A 23310-nucleotide genomic window follows, 5' to 3' on the forward strand; every position below is an offset into this window, starting at 1 on the left:
AAAAAGCAATTAAATTAGCTTAGTTGAAATTTTAGAATTAATTTAATTTGAACATTCCTACATTAAATTCCAGGATAAACTCTTTTTAGACACTAAATTTCTGTGAAACCTACACTCTGTTTTACAAGGAGTTTAAAATCTGTTTATGCAAGTTGCACTGGGGAGCTGAGGTGTTGCAGGAACTAAGAGATTGCAACAGGCTACTGGACTGCATTATAAATCAACAAACCATTACAAATGTCCTTTAGACATACAAATAAGAACCAGTGATTTGTTTTCATTAGTGTACTGTTCATTGTATTTGCAAAAGAATCTGAATATCCCATTGCATTATTGTTGAAATGATGCTGGTAATATTTGCAAAGTAAGAATTGCAGTTTAATTACACAATTTTATTACTGAAAGTAACCAGCATGAGAAACTTGGTGTGAAATTTTAAGAAACTCCAGAATGACCAATGAAGTAAGTTTTAAGCAGGATTATTGTTGTGGCTACAGTGATGGGAAAGAACAACTGGGGACAGCAAGGTAAACTTTGTGTATTATTAAAATCATTTATTGACAGAGAGAGTGACATTTCCATCTGCCACATCAACCACTTTTTGTCTGCTGCTTGAAAAATTGCTGCAGACAAGGAATAAAGAATCCCTATTGTATTTTTGCAACATTTCTGAAAATTACTTTCCCTCTATGGTGAAAATGAAATTCTTTCAGTCCTAAGTTAAAGAGAGTAGAGTTAGGAGGGTTGACAGTGATTGTCAGTAGAACTTTTTTTTTTTTTTTTTTTTTTTTTTGTAGAACAGAATGCAGGAGAAACCAAGACAAACCTGGAAAGCTTGCAGGGACTCATTGTGGTGATGAAGCACATCTGTTGCAGTCATTGCTCCATATTTCAGACCTTACGGAGAAACTTAGTATCATGTGATGTATTTACACCAACAGTTACAGTGATTTGTTTCTCATTACTCATTAATCTTTTGGGTTTACCGAGCATTTCTGAAAAAGATCATTGCAAGTGGAAAAAAAAAAAGTTTTAATCAGCATCTCTTATTTGCTAATAGTTCAGCTTTCTTACATTCCAAAATGTTTCTGTATTTTTTTAAATATATCCTAAGGAATTTGCTGTCAAGTTTAAACTTACCCATTTTCAACCAGAAAGCAGTACTGCAGGTGGTAGAGAAGTGTTTGGAGGTTGTGTGATAATTAGTTTGACTCAATTTTAGCAAGTATTAGAGAACTTTTTGACCAGAGCAAATTTCTTCCTTTGAGCTAGTAAATTGAAAAATATTCTTGTTATATAGTGGACACGTGGGCTTAACAGGTGTGAAAAGTCCTGTGTATCTGATTAATGAATAGCTAGCAAATTTATAACTGTTGAGAGACTTCAATGCCGATCACTTTGAAGCATTGAAATAATGTCATTTTCCAACACCTGTAGGCCCTCCTGTTCTGTTCATCCTTCTCTTTCAGCGAGGGTAGGCTCATTCTGAAGGAATAAATTTCTTTTCCACTGTTTTATGGCTTGGGCTTGAAAACCAGTTTTGCTGCTCATTCTGCAGACTAATTTTGCATACAGATAAACTCTTGGATAGTGAAAGCCAGGACTCGAGTCCTGCGCTGAAGAGCTTAGGTCTTGCAAAGACCAGTTTTTGTGGCTTCTTTTCTTTGGCCTGACGTTCCCTGCAACGTGGATGCGTGACAGAATGGAGCTGATCACACCATGCAGGTGCGCGGCGTAACCAGGGAAGCCCACACAAACCTGCGGGCTTTGTGCTTGCTTCAGTCAGCCCGAGCGTCCGAGCACGGCCCGATTGCCGCGGGCTTCCGAGTCACGGCCGGCCCGACACCCGCGGGTTCTGCCCAGAGGAGCGCCAGCTTCTCCTCATTCCCTCAGCCCGCTAGCAGGCGATGGCAGGAAGGAGGAACTAAACTTTTCTTCCCCTTTCTGGGAATCGAAGCCGAGGACGTGTTGCACCCCCCGTATTTCTGTGCAAACTTGCGGCGGTTTTGCCCACGCTCGTCTCGTGTGGGAATTCACGAAAGCGCTGGAGTGCTCACAAGAGCAGCTGAAACGGAGTCGCGGCCCGGGCCGGCACGGCGGGCCGTGTGCAGGGCTCTGTGGGGGGCTGCCTGGGCCGAGGGGAAGGTTGCAGCCCGGCTCCCCGCTGGAGCACAACCCCGCAGGGCGAGAAACCGCCCCCCGCCCCACCCCGTGCGCCCGCCCGCCCCTTCGCGGCACCCGTAGGAGAGCAAGGCGGCCCCGCCCGCCGCCCTCGGGATTTAATAGCCGGATCAGCTCGGCCGCGCTATCTCCGGCACTGCTGCAGCCCCGCCGAGATGGCGTCTACCAGCCGGTACGGGGGCGGCCTGGGCGCGGGGGGCCCGAAAGAGCGGCGGGAGCGGCCCCGGTGTCGCTCCTGCCCGCGGTACGGACAGAAGATGGCCGCGTCGCCCCCGCTGCCGCCTGCGACTGACCGGCGGCCATCGCTGCCCTTACCCGGCCCTGGTGCCGCCGTTTTAGCGTGGCTCTCGCGGTGCAGGGCGCACCGGCCCCTCTCCGGTGTCCGGTCTGTCGGGGCCGTTCCTCGGGCGGTGGGCGGCCGGGCCCCAGGGCACCCGCGCCTGTTCGTGTGGGCCGGGCTGGCGGTCCCGGGCTGAGCGGCCTCTAAGGGGTCGAGCTCGCCGCCTTGGCGTCTTCGTGTCGCTATTGCTGTAGCGCTCTAAGGAGACGCGGAGGTTTTCTGAGGGATTTATGAGCTGAGTGCGGGGCTCCTCGTCAGCGACAGCTCGGTGCGAACGGTGACCCGGCCCGGTTCGTCCCCCGATGGCGGCTCTGGCCGTGCCGTGCCCTGAGGGCCTCGCGTGGTCCCGGGCTCGCCCCGCCGTGCGGGCCCCGGCTCCCTCCGGCTCAGCACCGCCTTGAGCCGAGCTGCAGCTCCCTGGCCTCCCTCCACCTTATCGGGGCCGGGAAACTGCTTGGAGGCTCCCACCCTAAATCCCTACTGGCACTAGTCAAAAAACTGGACTAGGCGGGTTTCGGGCTCCGAGTTCTTTTCTCCTGGAGACGTACCGAGTTTTTTTTTGTTTTTTTTTTTTTTTTTCCCCTTGTCGGAAAGGCCCACGTAATGACTCTAACTCCTGCTAAACCTGTCCTAGGATCTAAGAAGTGCTTCCGAATAGCCTTGCTGCAACTCGGGAGTTATTTGCTGAGATGGGCCTTTACACACGTGCCATGCATTTTCCTTCGCTGTAGGTGGCTTAGTAAATTAAACCCATTGCAAGGAGTGCAGTGTATATATGTAGATAAACCGAGTTCAGTTGGGACGAGGAGACAAATTTTTGCAATGTTTTGCGAAGGTAAAGTCTGAAACAAACCACTGATGGTATTCTTTGAGGTGGCTGGATTGATTTTTTTTCTTTCTTTTGCTTGCCATCTCCCTTTTGTGTAATGCCGAATGTCAGATGATTGTGAATGCTTTGTCAACAATGTTGTCATATGAAACTTCTGGCTGGGAGTAGAAGGAAAGTAGTTTAAAGTGCTTTAATATAGTGCTTTGAACATAATTTGCCTCTGAAGATCTTGTGTTGACATGTGCTTTCTGGAGGTTTTGATATTAGTAGTTATATTGATTTTAAGGTTTGGTTTCAAGTTGCAGGCATTTTTGTGAACAGTCAGTGGGTTCAAATGTTTGGGTTGTTTGTATTCTAGACTCATCAGAAATATCTAAAAATGAAAAATAAGATGGAAAGTATAGGTTAGGCTGAAATAATAGTGGAAAATAGGGTAACTCAGAGTAATTCCATTTGGAAATTTTTTACAGTTGAAAGGATTACAAATTGTTTTTTGGTTTAATCTGGTGGAGGCTAGTAGTCATGATAAATTTTTTGGGGATCAACTTTCTGTACTCTTGTGCTTTTTAAGTATGAGCAAAATGGCTTTGTGGAATACATGGATCCCGTTGTAAACACTTTCTACTCCAATTTTGAAATCATTTGCTTTAGTAGAATTACTGAACAGGTGTTACTATGTGGTATTTACTTTCAAAATGTTTGCTTAAAAACTTGTTTCTTACTTCAGTCAGCAACTAAAATGCTAATGCTTTATGGGAAGTTATAATATTTGAAGATCCATGGGTATGAGAGAGATCCCTGTTATGAGAACTTCTTGTGTTCTTTGCCTTATGAGGCAATATTTTTTGTTAAGATCTCATTATTAATTGCTTAAATTAAAAGGGAATTTATTCTTCAAATTCTTTTAAAGTAAAGTATTGTTTAAATTGGGAATTTTCTAAACACACATGTTGTATGTGCACTACCTCCTGAGTTAAGGACCTGGTAAATAATGCTGTTCTGAGCAGGAGTGAAAATGCTCATTTGGAGTGGAAAAATCACCATGAACTTCTTGGAAAACTTCATTTAGCAGTAGTTTGTGAGTTACTCTGCGTTTAATCAAGTCTCTTGTTTATGTTTTTGATTTGAAGTGGTTTTTGGTACAAGATACATTACAAGAAAATTTGAATTTAAGGTGATCTGAAGTCATGATTGTCAAATCTTACAGCATTTAAATAAAAAGTGCAGCTCAGGTAATCGAGTTATTATTCCTTAGTTTAAATCATTAAATGTGTTATTATTGAAGTATTCTTACCAGCAAGGAAGTCTTTTGCTTTTGATATGCAGCCTGCTTGTTTAATAGTAATGAATACTTCTCATTTGTTTCGTAGTTTGGATGTACTTCCGAGGGTGACTTGCCCAAATCATCCAGATTCCATTTTAGTGGAGGATTACAGAGCTGGTGATATGATTTGTTCTGAGTGTGGGCTAGTAGTAGGTAAGTAGTTACTCACATTTTTTTAAATTGCCTTGTAACTTAATTGATCTGTGTAGGTTTGTGCTCACTTGATGTCCAAGTGTAGATGATAGATTTGATGGGGTGTTCGTTTGTTTTTGGCTTTTTGTATGGTGCTTAGGTTTTATTGTGATTGCCTTTTAGCTAAAAGTTTGCTGTTTTGAATAGCTTGTTTTCTGGTAACTTCTTGCACTGTGAAAAGAATTAAGCTATTCAAAGACTGAAAATTTAAAATGTGCTGTAATATGAATTAGAGTATCATGCTGTCCAGTCCAGTATTCATGATTCTTTTTTCATTCAGGAAAGTGTAAGAGATGTTATAAAACCTCTCTGTGAAATAACCTGCTTACAATGAAAAAAAACCTAAAACTAAACAGCACAACACAAAGCCAAACCCCAACCAACCTCATTTTTCCAGTAGCTACAGGTTATCTTCTGCCCTGAAAGATTTATCTTTATATGGTTTCCAGCATGTGTGTTTGTTAGCCAGTTATCCCAAGGCTTTTAAGACTATCCTAAGTTTTCCCACTGGAATTTTATGGAGCTCTTTTACTTTGTGGTTTGTATAGCAATAACTTCCACAGACTAAGCTGTATTTCTAAGTAAAATGGAATATTTGAAATGAAAGGCCTGTTATGCATTGTCTTTTGTTTAAATGAGAAAGAGGAAGTTATGTTTCAACCTGCTGCATACACATTTTATGTATCTTTTCTAGAATGAGTATCTTACATGTACCTTATTGTCTTTATTCCTTTTATCATGGGAAACTTTCCATGCTTGTATTATGATAATCCTTTAAACTTCATTGATTTATTTTAATTTTTTTAGGCTATTATGTGAAAAGAATCCTCCTTGAGAGGGTGCATGTTTGGGTGATTCAGTCAGTGGTGCTAAATATTTCAAATTGTTTATATCCCTCTTTCCTAGACTGCAGTGTTTTTGTTTTGCCTTGCTGAATTTAAAAATTTTCATAAAAAGCTGAAAGTTAAAGGTTTTGTGGTGAAGTTATTACTAATTTAGCCAAGAAACTGAAATGTCTTTTCATGCAAAAGCAAACCTCTACATAAATTGTTAGAGTAAATAGTAAAATATTTAAACTTTAGTACCAGCTTCCTTTAAAACTATGGAACAATTTAAAACCTCTAAAGGAAGGGTTATAACTGCCTTGTTAAAAAGGACTGGTTTAAATTGCATGCATTTTGATAAAGGTCGATGAATAAGAGTAAATTTTCTGGTTAAAAATACCAATATCCACAGTGGTATTTCCTACTGAAATGTGATAGCAAGCTGCTAAGTTAGTACTTAAAAATAGTTTGGTGCATGTTCAGCTCTTTGCATAGCTGTCATAGAGGTTGAGCAAAAGTTTAGAAAAGCCCATCTTGATTGGCTCATAACATTTAAGATAGTTCTGTCACTGGGAGAATAGGAAGAGCTTTTTCTTCACAAATGTAATTTTTTGGAACTTGGAATTTGTCCAAAGTCTCACTTCATGTACCTTCTGTTACCTAGTCACAAGGAATTCTTGCCTGAGGAGTTTGTCCTGTTTTTTTCTGAATTAATAGCATTGTTGAATTCTTTAGTTCAAAATGTTAGTATTTTCAATGAGCAGGATGATTAGAATATTAATAGAAACTGTTTCTGAATTGAATTTTTAATGTGTTTGTAATTATCTTAGTGCTGTTTACCACCAAGATTACTGAAAGGATAAAAAAGTTTTTTAGGTAACCATTTCTGTGGATTTGTAACCAAAAGGCTTTAATAGTGTTGTGCTCATAGTTCTCATTGTGTGTTGGATTAATTCAGCAATTTATCTTACCTCTGTGTCCAATTCCTTAGCTAGGGTATCCAGCAGGTAATTCAGAAAGCCATTGAAATAGGATGGCAATAAGTAATTGAAGAACACGTGACCAAGGAGTAGTGTGAGCACTAAATATTTTCTCACCTGGTCTGATAAGAAATTTAGAGAATGTGTAAACCAGATCCAGTCCTTAATGTCTGTTTTCTGGAGATGCTTGTGAAGTAGGGATGTTTGGAAGGAGTGAAGACAAAACTTAGTTTTCGTGTGTTCCAAATGCAGCTTTTCTGTATTTGTTGTGGGTTCCATGAGACATGTTCCCCTTAAGAGAGGAACGATTTCACTTCCTGTTTTTACATAGAAAAGTTTTGTTTCAGGGCTTGCATGCGTCATGATCATATGTGAGCAGAGCCCACTGAAAATATATTTTAGGATGGACTAAAAGTTACTGAGCTCTTTCGGTGAAGGGGTTCATTTAGAACCGTTAACCCCTCCCATGGAAAAATCAATATACTGTGTAGCCAAAGAAGTGCTAGGGAGGTTTGTTTAAAAATAAAATACTGATTTTTAGTGTCTGGTGTAAATGGCAAATGCTGAATTTGTGCTCTTACTTTACTGCTGTAAGGTGCATACTGGTGTGACTTCGCTGTTTTGTTTTTTTAGTGTCTGTGCAGTTTAGCTGTAGACAGAGCTAATAGTCTTTGACTTAACTAAAAGTATTTGCTTTTGATGTTTTTCTTTCTTGCTTTGGTAAAGTACTGAATTTGCTTATTTAGGGAAAGAGTGCAAGAATATTATATATAGAACTGTGTTGTAGGATAAGATAGCTGGTTTGTAAATAGTTTTCAGGTTTGTAATAAATTTTCTTGGAATAGGAGATTAAATCAGTATTTTTATAAATGATCTTGCATTTATCAGGTCTGCAGTAGAAAGGGTAAATAAAGTTTTGGGGGAGCAGGCGGCTAGGCCAAGGAGGATCTGATCTCTATCAAGTGAATTCCATATTTTAGGCAGAGCTGTATGTTGCAAGTACTACTTTTTATAGCGAGTTAAAAAAAAATCAGTTGTTTTCTACTTATAGGTTGTCTTCTTAGTCTCAATGAGATTGAAATGTAAGTTAAATCTAGTGTGCTTGGGGTTTTTTTGCACAGTACTTTCCACATGTTTGAAATAAACTGGTGTTTTGCTGTGCAGTATTAAAATAATTTCATCTTGTGATGTCATTATGACTGAAGCTGGTGTTGAGTGTATTATTGTTTCAAAATACTGTTTCATTCTACTAAAACCTCTCATCTGCCTTTTCATTATTACCTTTTGTGGATTAGTTTGTGTTCTCTTTTCATGGTAATTATTTCCAACTTGTTAACTTTTCCTTCTCATAATTGCTTTTTGCTTGAAAGGCACTTGGAGACCTAAATTACAATTATCCATGGAAGTTTGATATTAGTCTGGATTGACATGCATTTGTGGCTTCGCAACTGTGTCTGGGTTTATTTGCTGTTACAAGAATTGTGGTTTATTATCCCTGCCTTTCTCCGGTCATTCTGAGCTATGTGCTACAGTAAGGGTTTGTGGGCTGGTGGCAGAGTTCATGGACAGAGTTCTTGGGGCTTAGTTCTGTGTTCACTTAAAATGTTCACAGTATCTCATCCTCCAGAGAGACTTGGTGGGAGGAAAAGCAATGAAGAAGGTTGTTCAAGAACAGAAGGCTAGTAAATCCTCTTTCTTGACAGGCAGATATTTTGCTTACTACCTTATAGGCAGTAAAAGAGGCTGGGATTCAGCTGATTACGCCAGAAGCGGCTGAAGAAAGCAGGGTGAAAGTTGAAGACAAAGCACTGAATTTTCTTGATGTAGCAAGGTGATGTGGATTTCAGAGGAAGATAGGAACAAGTCCAGTGGCATGTACTGCTGTGTAGTATCTCAGGTTAGGAATACCTTTCTAAGACATTCCTTAAATTTCTATATAGATACCTTCATTAAATGTCTTAGTGTGCAGGAGTTAAGCAGTGAGGAATTTAATTTCAGTGTGTAATAAGAGATTTTCTCTACCTGGTTAGCTCTGTCTGCTTCAGTAGGCAGGTGTGCTGAGAGGAGCAGTGCTCTTGTATGGATCTTTCTTGGGCAGCCTTCTTAGATAAAAAAGCAGAAGTCTGTCTCCAGGTGATGAAGATCCTTGGACATGTATCAATGTGTTACAGCTTTGAATCCATTGTGACCAATATTCAGACATTTATGCTGTGTTATGTGTATACCTGGGTGTTCAGTTGAAGAATTTTAGGGAAAATTTTCTATAGCCTGTGGTCAGCATTAAGGCTGTTAGAAAAATCTGCCTGAGGATTTATTTGGCTGATACTTCTGATGTGTTTGAGATCGTAATGGTGCATTGTAAATTCAAGTGTGATCCATGAAGAATAGGCAAGATTTGACTGTACTACCAGTTTGGTTTTTCTGCTTGGCAGTATAATGAGTAGGAAGGGGTTTCACAATTGCCTCTCAGCTGGCCAGTTCATTACTCAGGACATCTGTCATTAGGGGTAAGATTGCTTGCTTCTGTATAGCTGCCCTTTTTTTTTTTTTTTCCCTGAAAATCAAAGAAACTTTTATTTTTCCATCTGTTTGTAGTATCCAGTAAGTGTGGAGGGTGCTTAAGTACTTCTGACTTGGATCCAGTAGAGGGCAGTTACATCCATAGGGAAAAATCTTCTAATATTTGGGTGTATGTTCAGGTTTACTCCTTTCTGCAAGTATCATTAGTCTTTAAAATATGAATTCTTAATTCAAAGTATTGCTTAAAAAAGGAGGCAAAAATCTTTAGATATGGATGTGTATTAGCAGCCTTTACATGCTTGGTGTCCACTAAAAAGTGTCTGACAAAAGTTGGTCCTTACAGAAAAACTCTTTGCATTCAGAGGAAAGATGATAATAAAGGATACTGATGCTTAGAGACATTCTGAATAGTTGACTCTTGCATGAGCATTCACGGATACTTTATACAGGAAATTTATAATATGAAGGAAGTAACCCACTTGCCTTTCTCAGCCAGCATTTTAAATAGTCTGTTTTATTTCTAACATTTTTCAGCTTTCAAGGCAAAGGGTGATGCTTCTAGGTGTTTGGTAGTAGTGTTTGTAATAGTGGAAACAGATGTTAAAAGGTAGCATCTTTTGTCAGGCATTGTAAGAGGCATTGTAAGAAGCACTACTCTTAGCATGAAATTTCCTGGAGGGTGGAGGAGACTTAGTGGATTTTTTGGCTGGTGACCTAAGGTATTTGAGGACCACTAATGCTTCCATTAGGTGAAGTACTAGATTTTTCTAGTAAGTAACAGTAGTAATTTGAATAATCCCATTTAGGGAGTGGTTCTTGCTTCCTTTTCAGGCTGACAAGGTGATTAGGCAAGTAAGGGCTAGAAACAGTCTGAACCCCTCTGATGGAAAAAGAGTCTAAAATTTTGTGATATAGGGTAGAACAGACATGACATTTTCAATTGAGATTCTATAGTTTGGAGCATCCTTCAGAAGTATTTGAGTTAATCTTTTAAAGGCCTCAAGTCCTGGGGAGGTGTAACTTCAGCTGACCAGACTTGTCCTCCTGATCATTTAACTTTTCTACTCTCGTTTGCTTCCTCCAAAATTATTATGTAAGCTGATGGCTTAGGAAGCCTGTAAGTCCTTTTAGTTTTGTCATCATTTGGATATGCAGGAAGCTGCTGAGCCTTTGTTCTTGTAGCAGTCATTTGCCTGTGGTGCCATACTGTCTGTTTTAATCCATAGCTGCCTTTTGGTACTGGTGTGATGCTGTTGATGTCTGGCAACTAGTTAAAATCATCCGTGTCTTTTTTATTTGCTTGTGGGGGTTTTTGTGTTTTTTTTAGCATCTGAAAGCCTGCTTTAGTTATTTTAACTGTCTTGTGAATAGACTGGTGTTGCTGGTTGTGGTGGTGACAATTCATTGAAAACAAGGTAACTTTTACAAAGAATACTAATGTCTTACTAAAGTCTGGAAATTTTGTAGAAAAGTGATGACTGTAAAATTGTGTTAATTTCTTTTTTTCCCCCCTCCCTATGAGTTTATTCTTTGGTAACATTTAATACATCTGGTCCTTAATGGAAGTTCTAAAGCTGAAAAGTGGAAAAAGATTGTGTGGTACCTTATGGGTCAATGTGTAAGCTATAAATAGAATGTGGAATGGTTACCTGGAGTACTGTGTCTAGCTCTGGGCTTCTCTGTACCAAGAGGAGAGACCTGCTGGAGCAAGTCCAGCAGGAGGTTGCAAAGGTGATTTAGGAGTTAGAAGAGGCTGAGAGCTGAAGCTTAATCTGACTCTGCTCAGCCCGGACCTAAGCAGTTTCATGTCTTCATGATCCTCCCCCAGCTTGTAGTCTGCTCCTTAGTTTTTTCACTGTAGTTTGTGGCAGCACCTCATTACTCTGCTTAATAAGGAGCTGACTGAAACTTAAATGTAATCCTATATATGTATATGTTTAAATTTGGCGTTGTAAAATGCTTTTAATTAAACGTACAATATGTGCTCACTAGATGGCAGCAGATTCCTTAACTAACTGTGAGAATGGAACATTCTCTACTAACAGTAGGTATTTTGGGACTTCACAGTGAAAATGAACTTGTAATGCTGTATTTATGGTAAAATTAAAATATTAGTTAATGATATGCAGAACTTCAAGTAATATACAGCTAACAATAGAGCTCTGAAAAGAACTTAAGAACATGCCTTCTCAGAAGTGTTTCAAGACTGGATATGAAAGATTACATTGCTCATGAATGTCATATTTCTTGTTTTGGTTAGACATCTTCTGTTTTAAGATATCTTGTCTTCTTATAACCTAATGCAAAATGCAGAAGGAGAAGAAAATACATATGTTTTATGAATTACTGCAAGTGGAGTGTAACATTAAAAAAGCTGGTGTTATTTCTCTGCAAATATGGAAATAAAAACTCAGGACTTGTTGGCTCAAAGTTTTTTCCTCTGAGAAACCACGTTGTTTAGGGAAGGAGTAAACATACAGAAATTTTGATGTGTAGATGTTTCAAACTAAGTTTTAGAAACTGCTCAAAATTCTATTTTAATTTTTGAGTCTGACCTGGATTTACTCTTGCATTTCTCTAGCACATGCTCTTTGCATGTGTCAGTTGTGAAGAAAAGTAACCTTGGCCTCAGGTTTTCTGTTCTGAGTAGCACTTCTGCATTTTACTAAATGAGCTAGTTTCAGATGATGAATCAGGGAAGTTGGCAGTGTGTGTTTGCACCAGAGCCTGTGTTAGGCTGTTAGACTGCTTTTTAAACAGAAACTGAGTATTGGAAGAGTAGCTTATGAAAAGAAATGGGGCAATGGAAAAAAAATGTATCTGTTCAGAAAGATATCAGCCTGGATACATTTCACAAGGATTTGGTCCTGTAAACTGTTGTTTTTATATGTACTTCAGAGGAGGAAGCTGAGGAGATGAACTCATTTGATAGAGAAAAATCAAATAAAGGAGTATCTAATGTAACTGTATGTAAGTGAAGATGATAAATGCTACATTTTGTTTCTTGTTGAATGGGATAATCCAACTGATTATTGTAGCTGAATATATTTTCAACCTATAGAAACCTGTGGGCTTATTCGTTCCATTTTCATTAATACTTTTAGCTTGTGTCACACTTTAATAGAAGCCTTTTGAAGGAATGTACTGCCTAGGACTTCTGTATCTTTTCAATGACACTATACAGAAAAACTTGTTTCCCGCAGTAGCAGATTTCTTGGCAAAATGAAGATATTTGCATACTGCATGTTGTTTACACAAATGCTTTATATTCAGTGGTTTGTTCTACTTAATCTTTTCTCACTCTGAAATAGTAGTCTCAATCTTCTCATCTGTTTGTGATGTGTTTGTCAAAGCAGGCAGTGATATAGAACTTTTTTGTTAGAGCAGGAATGGTTCATAACTCACAGGAGGCAGATCCCTGAGTGAGTCATTTAGGTCATTCCCACTTGTGTGGAAAAATATTACATCATTGCTCTGTACTCAGTGTTCTATTTATACCATGCCAGAATTTTAAGTACATTTTGCTTTTTTTAGATGCTGTAAACAGTATTGGGGGTTTGTCTAAAAGTAAAGTTACTGCTAGGCCATAGAAGGAACACTACTGAATCTAATATTTACAGAGAGTCCAGGAGTCACAGGAGCACACTGTCTGCAAATTTAAGCTTGCCAGGGGTGTGGGGGTTGACCTTTGTAGCAGAAAGAATAGATCTGTGTTGCCTTTTACTCTATCTGTAACCCTGTAGCTTTTAATGGTTGTTTTTTTCTTCTCCCTCTTCATTTTTATGAGAGCAGTAAATAAAGGTGGAGCCATAGTTATGAGCAGGTCTGACAGATATTCATGAGAACACCTTTAACCTAAAGTTATTCTATTTTGTTGTAGCAATTTTCTTTTGGTTCATTCGCATCTTTCAATTTCAGGCATTCTCCTTGCATAATTTTACATTAAAAGTTGAGCTATTCTGTCAGAATAGATTCCCCTTGTATCCCTCAGGGAATTCTTCAGTGGCATCACTCTGTCCAAACCTGCATTTTCTCCAGCTTTGGATCTTGTATTACCATTGTTTGCAGAATACTTTGTCTGTGTTTTCACAGGTTAAATCAGCCTCTGTGATTTCATTCTAAGACTTCCATACTGGAAATTACACAGTCGATGCTACTTTTTTTGACAGACATTTCTCTCATGACAAACTTAAATATTGATAAAAGTGGGGATTTTTTTCCACAGATTTAGCTAAGAAGGGTACCAATTATTCTGAAGTTTCTTCTGGCATTCTGCACAGAGCTGTATTCTGCTTTATTGCATAACACTAAGAAAAGTGTTCCTTTTCGTGTTCTTCTGTGCACGTGTTCTTAAAAATTCTGTAGTATTGCTCTGGAGTCAACACCTTAGAGGTGCAGCTTTTTCAGATCTGTGAACACAATAAACTGCTCTGGGTTTGGGGCTGGGGTTTGTGTTTACTTTTGTTTTCCCCCACCCCCCAAAAGTTCCTATTGTTGTGTTTACTGTAGGGCTTTTGCCTGTATCAAAATGTTGGTGAGAATTATTTCTCAGACTGGTAAGTTGCTATAGGAAAGGTTTAGGTGAGTGTGAGATTGAGAGGACTGCAAGGGAAGTTGTCTCTTTCAAAAAATGTGCTGCTTTTCCTCTTTATTCTGAATCTGTACTGAAAAATCTTCCAGTTATAGCAGGGTTGATTTGTGCTTAAGAAGTAGTTGAATATATATATATTATATACCTTACATTGATACTGTCAAGCATCATGAAATTGGGCATTGGGCAGAACTGTCTTCAAGAACAAAAATTGAACTGCAAAATGTCATTATGGTGGGTTAGAACGTACAAAATTGAGAGTACAGTTTCCAGTTCCAGAGGACCTGGAAATGATGCAAGAGAAATCATTCTGTACTATACCTTAATGGAATTGTGCATGATAGATAATTAATATGTGTACTATGAAAATGTGGCAAATGTAGTAGAACTTAAGTTACAACTGAGAGCACTGAGAGCAATCAAGAGGCAGTCCTTTTGAGATCTTGATCCCTTTGGTGTATTGGAAGTGCCACGATATTCTTCATGGATAACTGTAGTCCATAGAGGTGACAGTTCCTGTGTTCTGGATTCTTTGGTTATTTGTCTTCTGTGTAGCTCTAGCTGCATTCCCCCCCCCACTGCTTTACCTTGTAGATCTTTAACATTCTGGTTCATTGGTTCATTGTCCTGCCAGTTACTGTTGTGTTTGGGAGTGCCAGCAGACTGCCTCCTTGCAGTGCAGAGCTCAGATGCCTGGCTTGATGTTTCACGCAATGTTTTAAAGCGCTGTGTCAATGCAGACTGTGTTTTTCTGTGTTCTCAGGTGACCGGGTCATAGACGTGGGGTCAGAGTGGAGGACGTTCAGCAATGACAAAGCAACCAAAGACCCATCTCGAGTTGGGGATACCCAGAATCCTTTGCTGAGTGATGGTGACTTGAGTACAATGATTGGCAAGGTAACACTGTAAATGCTAAATTTTACTGAGTGTTTTTATACCACGTACCAGATTGTGCATCCATAGAGAAACTATGCCACATACATATTTTTGCCTGAACTGAACTTGTATGTTTCAACAGTGAATAAAATGTGACCCTTTCCTGGGGTTAGAGAGAAAGGGACAACCTTTGCAAAAAACCCAAAAAGTTTGTAGTGCTATGGAGTTACTTGCTACCCTTTGACATGTTGCTATAAATAGGAAAGCTGATGTTGCAATTTTAAAAGAAGTATACTTTGACTTAGCAAGTGTATTTGAGGTGATTCTGAAATTAGTGTTGAGATCTCAGTAGCTAGTGCTGCTATGTTTTTGGTAGTAAAATCTGTATCAGATTCATATTGGAGACCTGGAGATCTCATGATGTACATGTTTTTCTAATTAATGTTAAAGCACTAAATGTAGAATTCCTTTGTGGTGTGAGTGCCCCAAAGGAAAATACTTAATCTATACTTGGATTGAAATTTTGTGGTTTGATCATATCCCACTGTTTCTCCTGAGAGCCAGCAGGGCTAGTCACACAAATGCATTCCCTTTAATGAAGTAGTGATCCAGGTAAGTTTTAATCATTTTACTTAATTTTTTACTGCAAGATCCAAATTAATTTTTGTGGATTTCCCGAATGTTTCATGAAAAGGGGTGCAGTTGCTGATTAAAGCATTTTATTGCTTTGTCTTTTCTCAGAAGTTTTTGTCCCAGTGATGCTGCTAGGATGAAGTGCCTAAATATTTACATATAGGACAGTGTGCAGCATACTTTTCATCCCAGAATTCTTCAAAGCAAAGAAGTCAGCAAGTGAATACTGATGGGCAGCTAATTTTCCCCATTAGTGAAAAAGAAGCCTTCTCTTTGAGGAATTGTCTCAGTAGATGGTTGTGTTTTGGACAGCTGTGAGCATTGCAGCCTGTCACATTTTAGGATTTTAGGTAGCTTTTGGAGTACATTCAGGCTAACAAATTTCTGCACTGCTCCATTAAACATGGCCTTGCTAAGTGGCTCTGTGAAGCAGTGCTGTAGAAGTCATTGGAATTCTGATGTCACCTATGTAGGATCAGAAAGCATGTAGTTCAGAGGGCTTGGATTCTGTTGCTGATTTGGTCAGCTGTGATAAAGATCTGTACCTTTCATAGACAGATGGAGAAATGGACTGTCTGATCCAGGTTCACATTGTTTCTCTCTCTGGGCTGTGTAAATACAAGGTTTGTTTCTTGGAGCTCAGTTTGATTCGGTCAGTAGAATGACATGAGCTCCTTTAGAATCGGCATGTTGTAAAAGACAAAAGACATTCCAACTAAAGGTAGATTTTGTGTGATCAGTGACTTGTGCTGTTAACCCCTTCCCTTTGGAGGTTCAGATCCTAATTTAGAATAAGGAGGGATAGCAGCCTTGGTGTGAGAATTAAAGACACACAGAAACTTCCATGAAAAGTTTGTTTGCCCTTGAAAACTCAGAACTTTCAGTGATGGACATTCAACTAATGAAAGTTTTGCTGTGAACCAGAACATCCCAAAATAGGCATAACCAAACTTGCTGTAGCAAAGAGTGCCATTCCATGAAAACAAGATGTGGGAGTGTTAGAGTGGCATGATTTGAACTATGACAACTGAGTAAAAAGTACTGGAACTGCCAGGATTGTGTTGGGGAATGTTGAGGGGGCAGTCAGTCCAGCTGTGGATACTTCATTTGCACAGGGAGGAATTACAGAAGGTGCATTATTTTCTGTGGGAAATTTAGAGTCCCTTTGCCAAACCAGGATGTTTTCTGCACAGGAGTTCCTGTGTTTGTCTTGCTGGTAAGCAGGAGCTTTGGGATGTCAGCTCATTGATGTGAGCTCTGTATCAGGGGCTGCTTTTTTTTATTCAGTCATTTGGAAGGAAGTGAATGGTTTTTATCAGAAGATGCTGTAGAAATCTCCTGTCAGTGCAGAAAGGTTATGAATTGTATTCATACAGCAGCAAAAATAACTGACGCAAGAAAGTAGTACATTTCTCAAGCAGTCATATGAAGTCCCTGCTAGCAGTAGGCTGGGATGTGGATTGACCTAGGTATACACAGCAGTTGAACCTGGGTGAAATTGGTGTAGTCTTGAAGAGGGTAAGTAGTATCTGACAGAGTATAGAACAACCTTTGTGAATTCCAGAAAATGAAGGATGGTAAGATTATTATTTTCTCAGTTAACAGCAGTTCTTAGAATGGCTAGGAGTGGACCCAATATCTGTGTGCCAGAGATGGCTTTAACCTTTCAGAGGGGACAGGACCAGGGCTATTTCTTCTGCTTGAGGTAGGACTGCAGATAACAAAATCTTTACAGCTGACCTGTTCCACCCTCCCAAAAAACACCCCCACCAGAAAAACCCCTAAAACACAACCTGTGTTGTGGGAAATTCAAAAGAGAAGGACCTGATAATTCTCATGGCACATTGTTATATCTATTGTAAACTCCTGTGAACTGTTGATGGAAATGGAGTCTCAGTGAGTTACAACAATGTTGCTTTGTAACAGTAGAGGAAGAGGGTCAGTTCTGCTTCACAGAGAGGTTTGTCTCTCTCTCCTGGGAAGGCAGGAGGTGCTGCTCTGGGGCCCCTTCCTGTGGGGGGTGTGTGGTCTGTATGTGTTAACAGCAGAGGCTGCTCTGCCTGTGCAAAGAGATTAATTCCTAATTGGTTTTAATGCTTGAGGAACCCATCTGTCTGAGGCAGCAGCCTGCATTGGAACAAAGATTAATTTGCCTGTGAAGAGGAGAGGGTGAATAGCATAGTTGGCAGTGGTGGAAGTGGTTTGGATTCCACAGGCAGATCTTCAGGACACTGGCACAGAACTGTAACTCTGAAATTAGATACTGTGAGCTGCAGTTGATCTGATTACAATGCAGATCAATTGGAGGCATGGTGAAGTGTCATGTTAATTGTGCTTTGACTGCCAGAAGGTTATAGTTATTTCTGAAATTCTAGCGTAAAGAAAAATAACTGAACTAAGCAGCTTTTAGTTCTGCTTTGATACAGGGAACTCTTTTCTATGAGTCCAAAAGAAAACTATAAGTTTTGTTTCCCATCTTATGGAAAGTCGTTTGTCACCTTTGCTAATCAATTGATTTTTTTTTTATTTTGTAGTAACTGCAACTCTTAAGATATTTTATATTGGTTGAATAAAGATCTAATGTGATCTCTTGGCATAAAATTCCTATCCTTTCATCAGATATCTCTGAAAGGAAGCTGGCTGTTAAAGTGCATGGCCTGAATCTGAAAGTGCTATATTTATAAGCAATGAGAAGGCATCAGGTGCTGATGATTGGAAAAGGAGAAAGGATCCATCAGACTGGTCCAAATGAGCTGATTGTACTGGGCAAGAAGACTGCTGGGTCTGGGGGCATGTGTTGGTGCTGTGGTTAACCACAAGTCTGATGTGGATGATACTGGTCATACCCTTTCTGCTGCTGTGGGGAAATATAGGGGTACAAAGCTGTTTGAATGTAAACCTGACCTCCACTGAGCCCCTTTCAGAGAATGTCACTATTTACTTGACTGCATTTTTTCACTTCAGCTACCTTGAAGGCTGTTTCCAGGATAGTATCCATGAGGTTTCTGTTCTGCCTGGAAGCCAAATGGGTAGAATTCCTGACTCAAAGGCCACAACAGTAAGCCACATGATTCATAAAGTCAGTTTCATTTCAGTTAAAGCTCTGTAGCTTCTTTCTCCATGAAGGGAAGGGACTCCCAACATGGTTGTCAAGGGCTGAAATGAAAGCATTGCCCTTCAAAGCTTCCCAAGGAAAGTAGATGGTGCATTTAAATAACAAATGCAGGGAGAATTTCTGTGGTTTATATTAACAATTGAGGTGGAAGAGTGTTTTCCACCCCTTTATAGTTGTGATTTATATATTGGGCATGGCTCTTGAAGAGGGCTCATATTGGCAGGATAAAATCCTTGTCCAGTTTCACTCCACAGCACCTAATAGATGTGGGTTTCTTATTTATTTATTTTGGTTCTCCTTAACCAGTGGACTAGGGCAAATCCCCCTGGTGAAGGGGAATCCTTGCTGGTTTCAGGACAGAGCAGTATTTCCTGCTAGAGTAGTCTGATACGAAGCCTGACTAGACAAGGACCAGGTGACTTGCTGTTGTTTGAGCTCGTGCAATTCCCGTATTTGTGCATAGCACTGGTCTAGGAGGCCATAATAAACACAAATGTAACTCACTGCAGGAACAGATGATGGCCAGCAAGGAGCCTTTTGGCCTGAGACTCCTCTCTACTTTGGGCCAAGGGAAATTCTGGCATAATTTTTGAATGGAAGGCATAGTATTGCCTATTCAGGCTCTTCGTGGCTTGAAGATTGTGCTTTATTCTTCCTCTTTGTTTACCTTTTCATCTTACTGGAAACCTTTGAGTAGTTGGAGGTGTTCATCCACCCAGGGAAGTAGGATTGTCTTTGGAGCAGCTCTCTGCTGTGTTGGTGCCAGGATCACGTCCGGGTGCTTATTTTGTATTAAAGGATGTTTGATGTAGTAGGGAAAAACCAGGAATGGTTCTGGAATCCATTAAGGAGCTAGGGTGACTTGTGAGGAGGGTTCTGTGCCAAAGTCCTTGGTTGCCACAGTGAATCAAGGTGTGTGAGCACCACAGATGGTGTCTCAACAGGGAGGGATCCACTAGGGCTGCTGGAAGTGGGGTGTCACTGAGGCCTTGGGCATGGGTAGGGGAACAGTGTAAGTGAATGGTCAAGAGCAAGTGGTACGACTGTCAGTCAGAGAGCATGTATTGAATGCAGAAGTGCACCTCAGAGAGATTATGGAGTTTGAGTAGCTCATTGGTTTGTGTGTTCTCTTTGCCCATGCCTTCACTATGATGGTTATCATTGTAACAACTGGTCTCCAGCTGACCATTAAATTGTTTTGCTGACACACCTGTCTGCCACAGATGCAGCCCAAAGGACACACAGGAGTTGCATAGAATAGAATACTGGACCTCAGCACTGGTGAAAGGAGTACTGTGATGCATACATTGGTTATATATTATGTTTTTCTTTTTGACTCTTTAACTATTGTTACATGAGGGAAGAAAAAGCCCCCTGTAATCTGTGGTCTCTGGGAAGCAATTCACTATTTGAGACAAGTGCAAAGTGTAGAACCTGTTGTGTGGAATAGTGCTCGGTTGAATGAGTTATTTTCAGTGATGTCTATTTGCACAACTGTTGGAACTGATGCCTTGAATTAAAATGTATGATGCTGGAAGATGTTTGCTCTTGAAGTGAGCAGGAAGTTGCTTGTATTATTGATGATACAAATTTTTCTTTTCAGGGCACAGGTGCAGCCAGTTTTGATGAATTTGGGAATTCAAAGTACCAAAATCGGAGAACTATGAGCAGCTCTGATCGTGCGATGATGAATGCTTTTAAAGAAATTACAAACATGGCAGACAGAATCAACCTCCCTAGAAATATAGTTGTAAGTTCATGTCTCCCTTCCTTAAATTGTTCTGGCATTGACTTAGTTAGCATAATATAATGAGCACATGAATTTTTGATACTGCTGCTAATTAAATGGCCTAGAGTTAATTAAATTTCATCTTCTTGCGTTGAAGGATCGAACAAATAATTTATTCAAGCAAGTGTATGAGCAAAAGAGCCTGAAGGGGAGAAGTAATGATGCTATTGCTTCTGCTTGTCTCTACATAGCCTGCAGGCAAGAGGGTGTTCCAAGAACATTCAAAGGTAAGTTTTCAGTGATACAGATTCAATTTTGCTATGAAGGAAAGGTTTAGTTACTGTCACTGTAAGAGATTGGTTTTCTTATTCCTGGACTTTTTGAAATTAGTTGTTCTCAGCTGCAGCTCACATTTGAGAGGAGGGTAGAAGAATTTGTGGGGTAGGCTCTTGGGTATGGGGGGTTTTAGCATTTGAAAGTTACTTTGAGTGTTGGTGAAGCATAAAAGCCATTGCTTTGATCAGAGGATAGTGGAGACAGTTGTAACTGAATTTGAACCAGCAGTTCTGTAGTACATTTGTGCAACTTTTCACTAACAGAGATGCAACTCTCTAGGATTGAGTACCAAATTTCCCTTAAGTGAACTGTGTTAATTAGTGCCTTGTGATAAATCTGCACTGATGGAGGTTTCACAAATGGTCAGCTTATTTAGTGATGGTGGTCTTCAGGACATTGGCCTTCTTTGTGGGTCTTAATATACTGAGAATCAAGTTTGATTGTTTTGGGGGGAGCAAATGCAGTGAAGCTCAAGATTTAATTTATACTCTTTTTTTATTTTTTTTTCCCAGAAATATGTGCAGTGTCCAGGATTTCAAAGAAAGAAATAGGCCGGTGTTTTAAACTTATTTTGAAAGCTCTGGAAACCAGTGTTGATTTGATTACAACTGGAGACTTCATGTCACGATTCTGTTCTAATCTGGGTCTTCCCAAACAAGTACAAATGGCAGCAACACATATTGCCCGTAAAGCTGTGGAATTAGATTTGGTTCCTGGGAGAAGCCCTATCTCTGTGGCAGCTGCAGCTATTTATATGGCATCACAGGCTTCTTCAGAGAAAAGGACACAAAAAGGTAAGACCTGGCTTTTTTGGGGTTTTATTTTTGGTTTATTTTTAGTTTGCCATGTCTTTCTTCTTGAAAGAAAATTCAGTGTTACTGTAAAACTTGGCTGAGGTCTGTGTAAATGGTGATAAGATCTATTCTAACTGCTTACAGCAAGGGCCAAATGAGGATCTCCCAGTCCCCAAAATGAACATGGAATAATTGGCTACATTCAATGTAAACTGCATTAATTTTCTTCTAGTATTAGGAGTTGGATTCTTGAATGCAATGGACCAGTGCATTCAAATGAGCATAATAATGTAAGTTCACGTATATCACTGATAATATTTTTGAGTGTCCATTTTGGTGCTCTAAAATACTCCAGACACAAACTTGGCATCAGTTGCAGGGAGCACCTGGACTTTGGATTACATTGAATCTTTAATCGTTCCTGCAGCCAGGGAATTGCCTGCATTAGTACATGGACCTTGACTTACCATGAGCCTGTGGTAAAGATGAAAAGTGTGGGATGTCAAGGTTTGTTGTGGATCAGTTGGGGCAGATTCCCATGGGGAACCAGTAAAGAACTCAGGGTTCTTGAGCCACAGAGCAGCATGGATCAGCCCCTGGGGCTCAAGGGAATGAGGCCTACAGGGCAGCAGTGCCCAGGGAAAGAAGTTTGCTAAGGCTGCAGAGGGTAGAACTTGATGTGAGAAATGGATCCAAGTGCTCCACTGAGTTGTCCAGTCCAGATCAGAAATGTTGAAAATATAGCAATTTCTTATGGAGAGAGTTCCTTTTGGATAAAGAATAGCTTTTATCTGTCAGGTTATGGTGTTTTGTTCTGCATTTATAACTGCTTGTGGCCCTGGAGCTTCCATCCTGTTGGCATTGTCCTGGGCCTGTGGGTGATCTGGAGCCTGGGAAGTTCAGTACCTTCATCCTCACTGGTTGTGAGCTACTGGGTTGCATCTCTTAAGAGTGATTGTTAAAACACTGCTGCCTGCCATGGACACCATGGCTCCACACTGCTCCAGTGTTTTTGGACAGCGCTGAAGGCTCTCTCATGCAGTTCAAGATTTAAATTCCTAACCTGACTAACATTTAAGTTTCTGTGCATCCCAAACAAGTGTTCTCTCAGCTTAAGACAGTGCTCTGTGCCTCTGCCTTATTTCTTGGTGCATTTTAAGGTAAATTAATTTCATGTTTAGCTGAAGGTATCAGTTTTTGTCTGTTACTGAGTTTTTTGCTTATATTTAATCAAAGCATAAAAATGAAGAGCCAGAAGTTGATGATGATTTGTTAAAATATTGCTGGTCATATGTAGAGTTTGCAGTAAATGTTTCTAATCACTTTTATACTCTTAGCCCTCTGCCAATTTGAAATTTGTTATTCCATGATTTATAGATTGTTGAATTGTGGCACATAAGAAGACAGTTACGTATCCAAAATACTAGTCACAACAGTGAAAACCATTTCTACCAGGCATTTGGGAAAACTGCAAGTAAAGCAAGTGTCCAGTGCCTCTTGATAAGTTATGCTGTTGGTTTCTTGAATACAAATGGAAAAAGTAAAAACTAATAACTTTTCTGCTTTTTGTTGTAGAAATTGGTGATATTGCTGGTGTGGCTGATGTTACGATTAGACAGTCATACAGGCTGATCTATCCTCGAGCTCCAGATCTTTTCCCAGCAGACTTCAAGTTTGATACCCCAGTAGACAAGCTACCACAGCTGTGAGATTGCAGAGGGTTAATTTCTGTTAACCTCCCCCCCAAAAAAAAAAAACCAACAAAAACAAACTATTTTTGCCTATAATAAAGGATGTACAAAGTGTTAATATTGGGTCTTCGTGTTGTGGAACTGGAGGATATGGAGATGGAGCATAACTGCTGGAAAGCAGCACACATTCCAAGGGTTAACAAGCTCATTGTGTGGCATTTTGTATGTATATATTAGTGAAAGTAAATATTTAATAATTGTTGCAACAAATTTAATTTGATACTGTTGTACTTACTTAGATTTCTTTTGTAGGGATCTAGTAAGATGTATTTTGGAGAATTTAAAATATTGTGTA

The 23310-nt window shown here is 39.8% G+C and overlaps 1 protein-coding gene across 2 annotated transcripts; it reads left to right on the forward strand.

Moving 5' to 3' along the window:
- The first annotated feature begins 2324 nt into the window (after positions 1-2324).
- GTF2B (general transcription factor IIB) lies at positions 2325-23310 on the forward strand. Of its 2 annotated transcripts, XM_062497764.1 has the most exons (7): positions 2325-2353; positions 4721-4827; positions 14545-14678; positions 20009-20155; positions 20292-20421; positions 20983-21264; positions 22840-23310. In XM_062497764.1, the coding sequence occupies exons 1-7, from the start codon at positions 2337-2339 to the stop codon at positions 22971-22973; spliced, it is 951 nt and encodes a 316-aa protein (XP_062353748.1). In that variant the 5' UTR covers positions 2325-2336; the 3' UTR covers positions 22974-23310. The 2 variants fall into 2 exon arrangements, with proteins under 2 accessions (XP_062353748.1, XP_062353747.1); XM_062497763.1 differs by lacking the exon at positions 2325-2353 and having other exon boundaries at positions 4671-4827.

This window comes from Cinclus cinclus, chromosome 8 (genome assembly GCF_963662255.1).
Source record: "Cinclus cinclus chromosome 8, bCinCin1.1, whole genome shotgun sequence".
Classification (NCBI taxonomy): domain Eukaryota; kingdom Metazoa; phylum Chordata; class Aves; order Passeriformes; family Cinclidae; genus Cinclus; species Cinclus cinclus.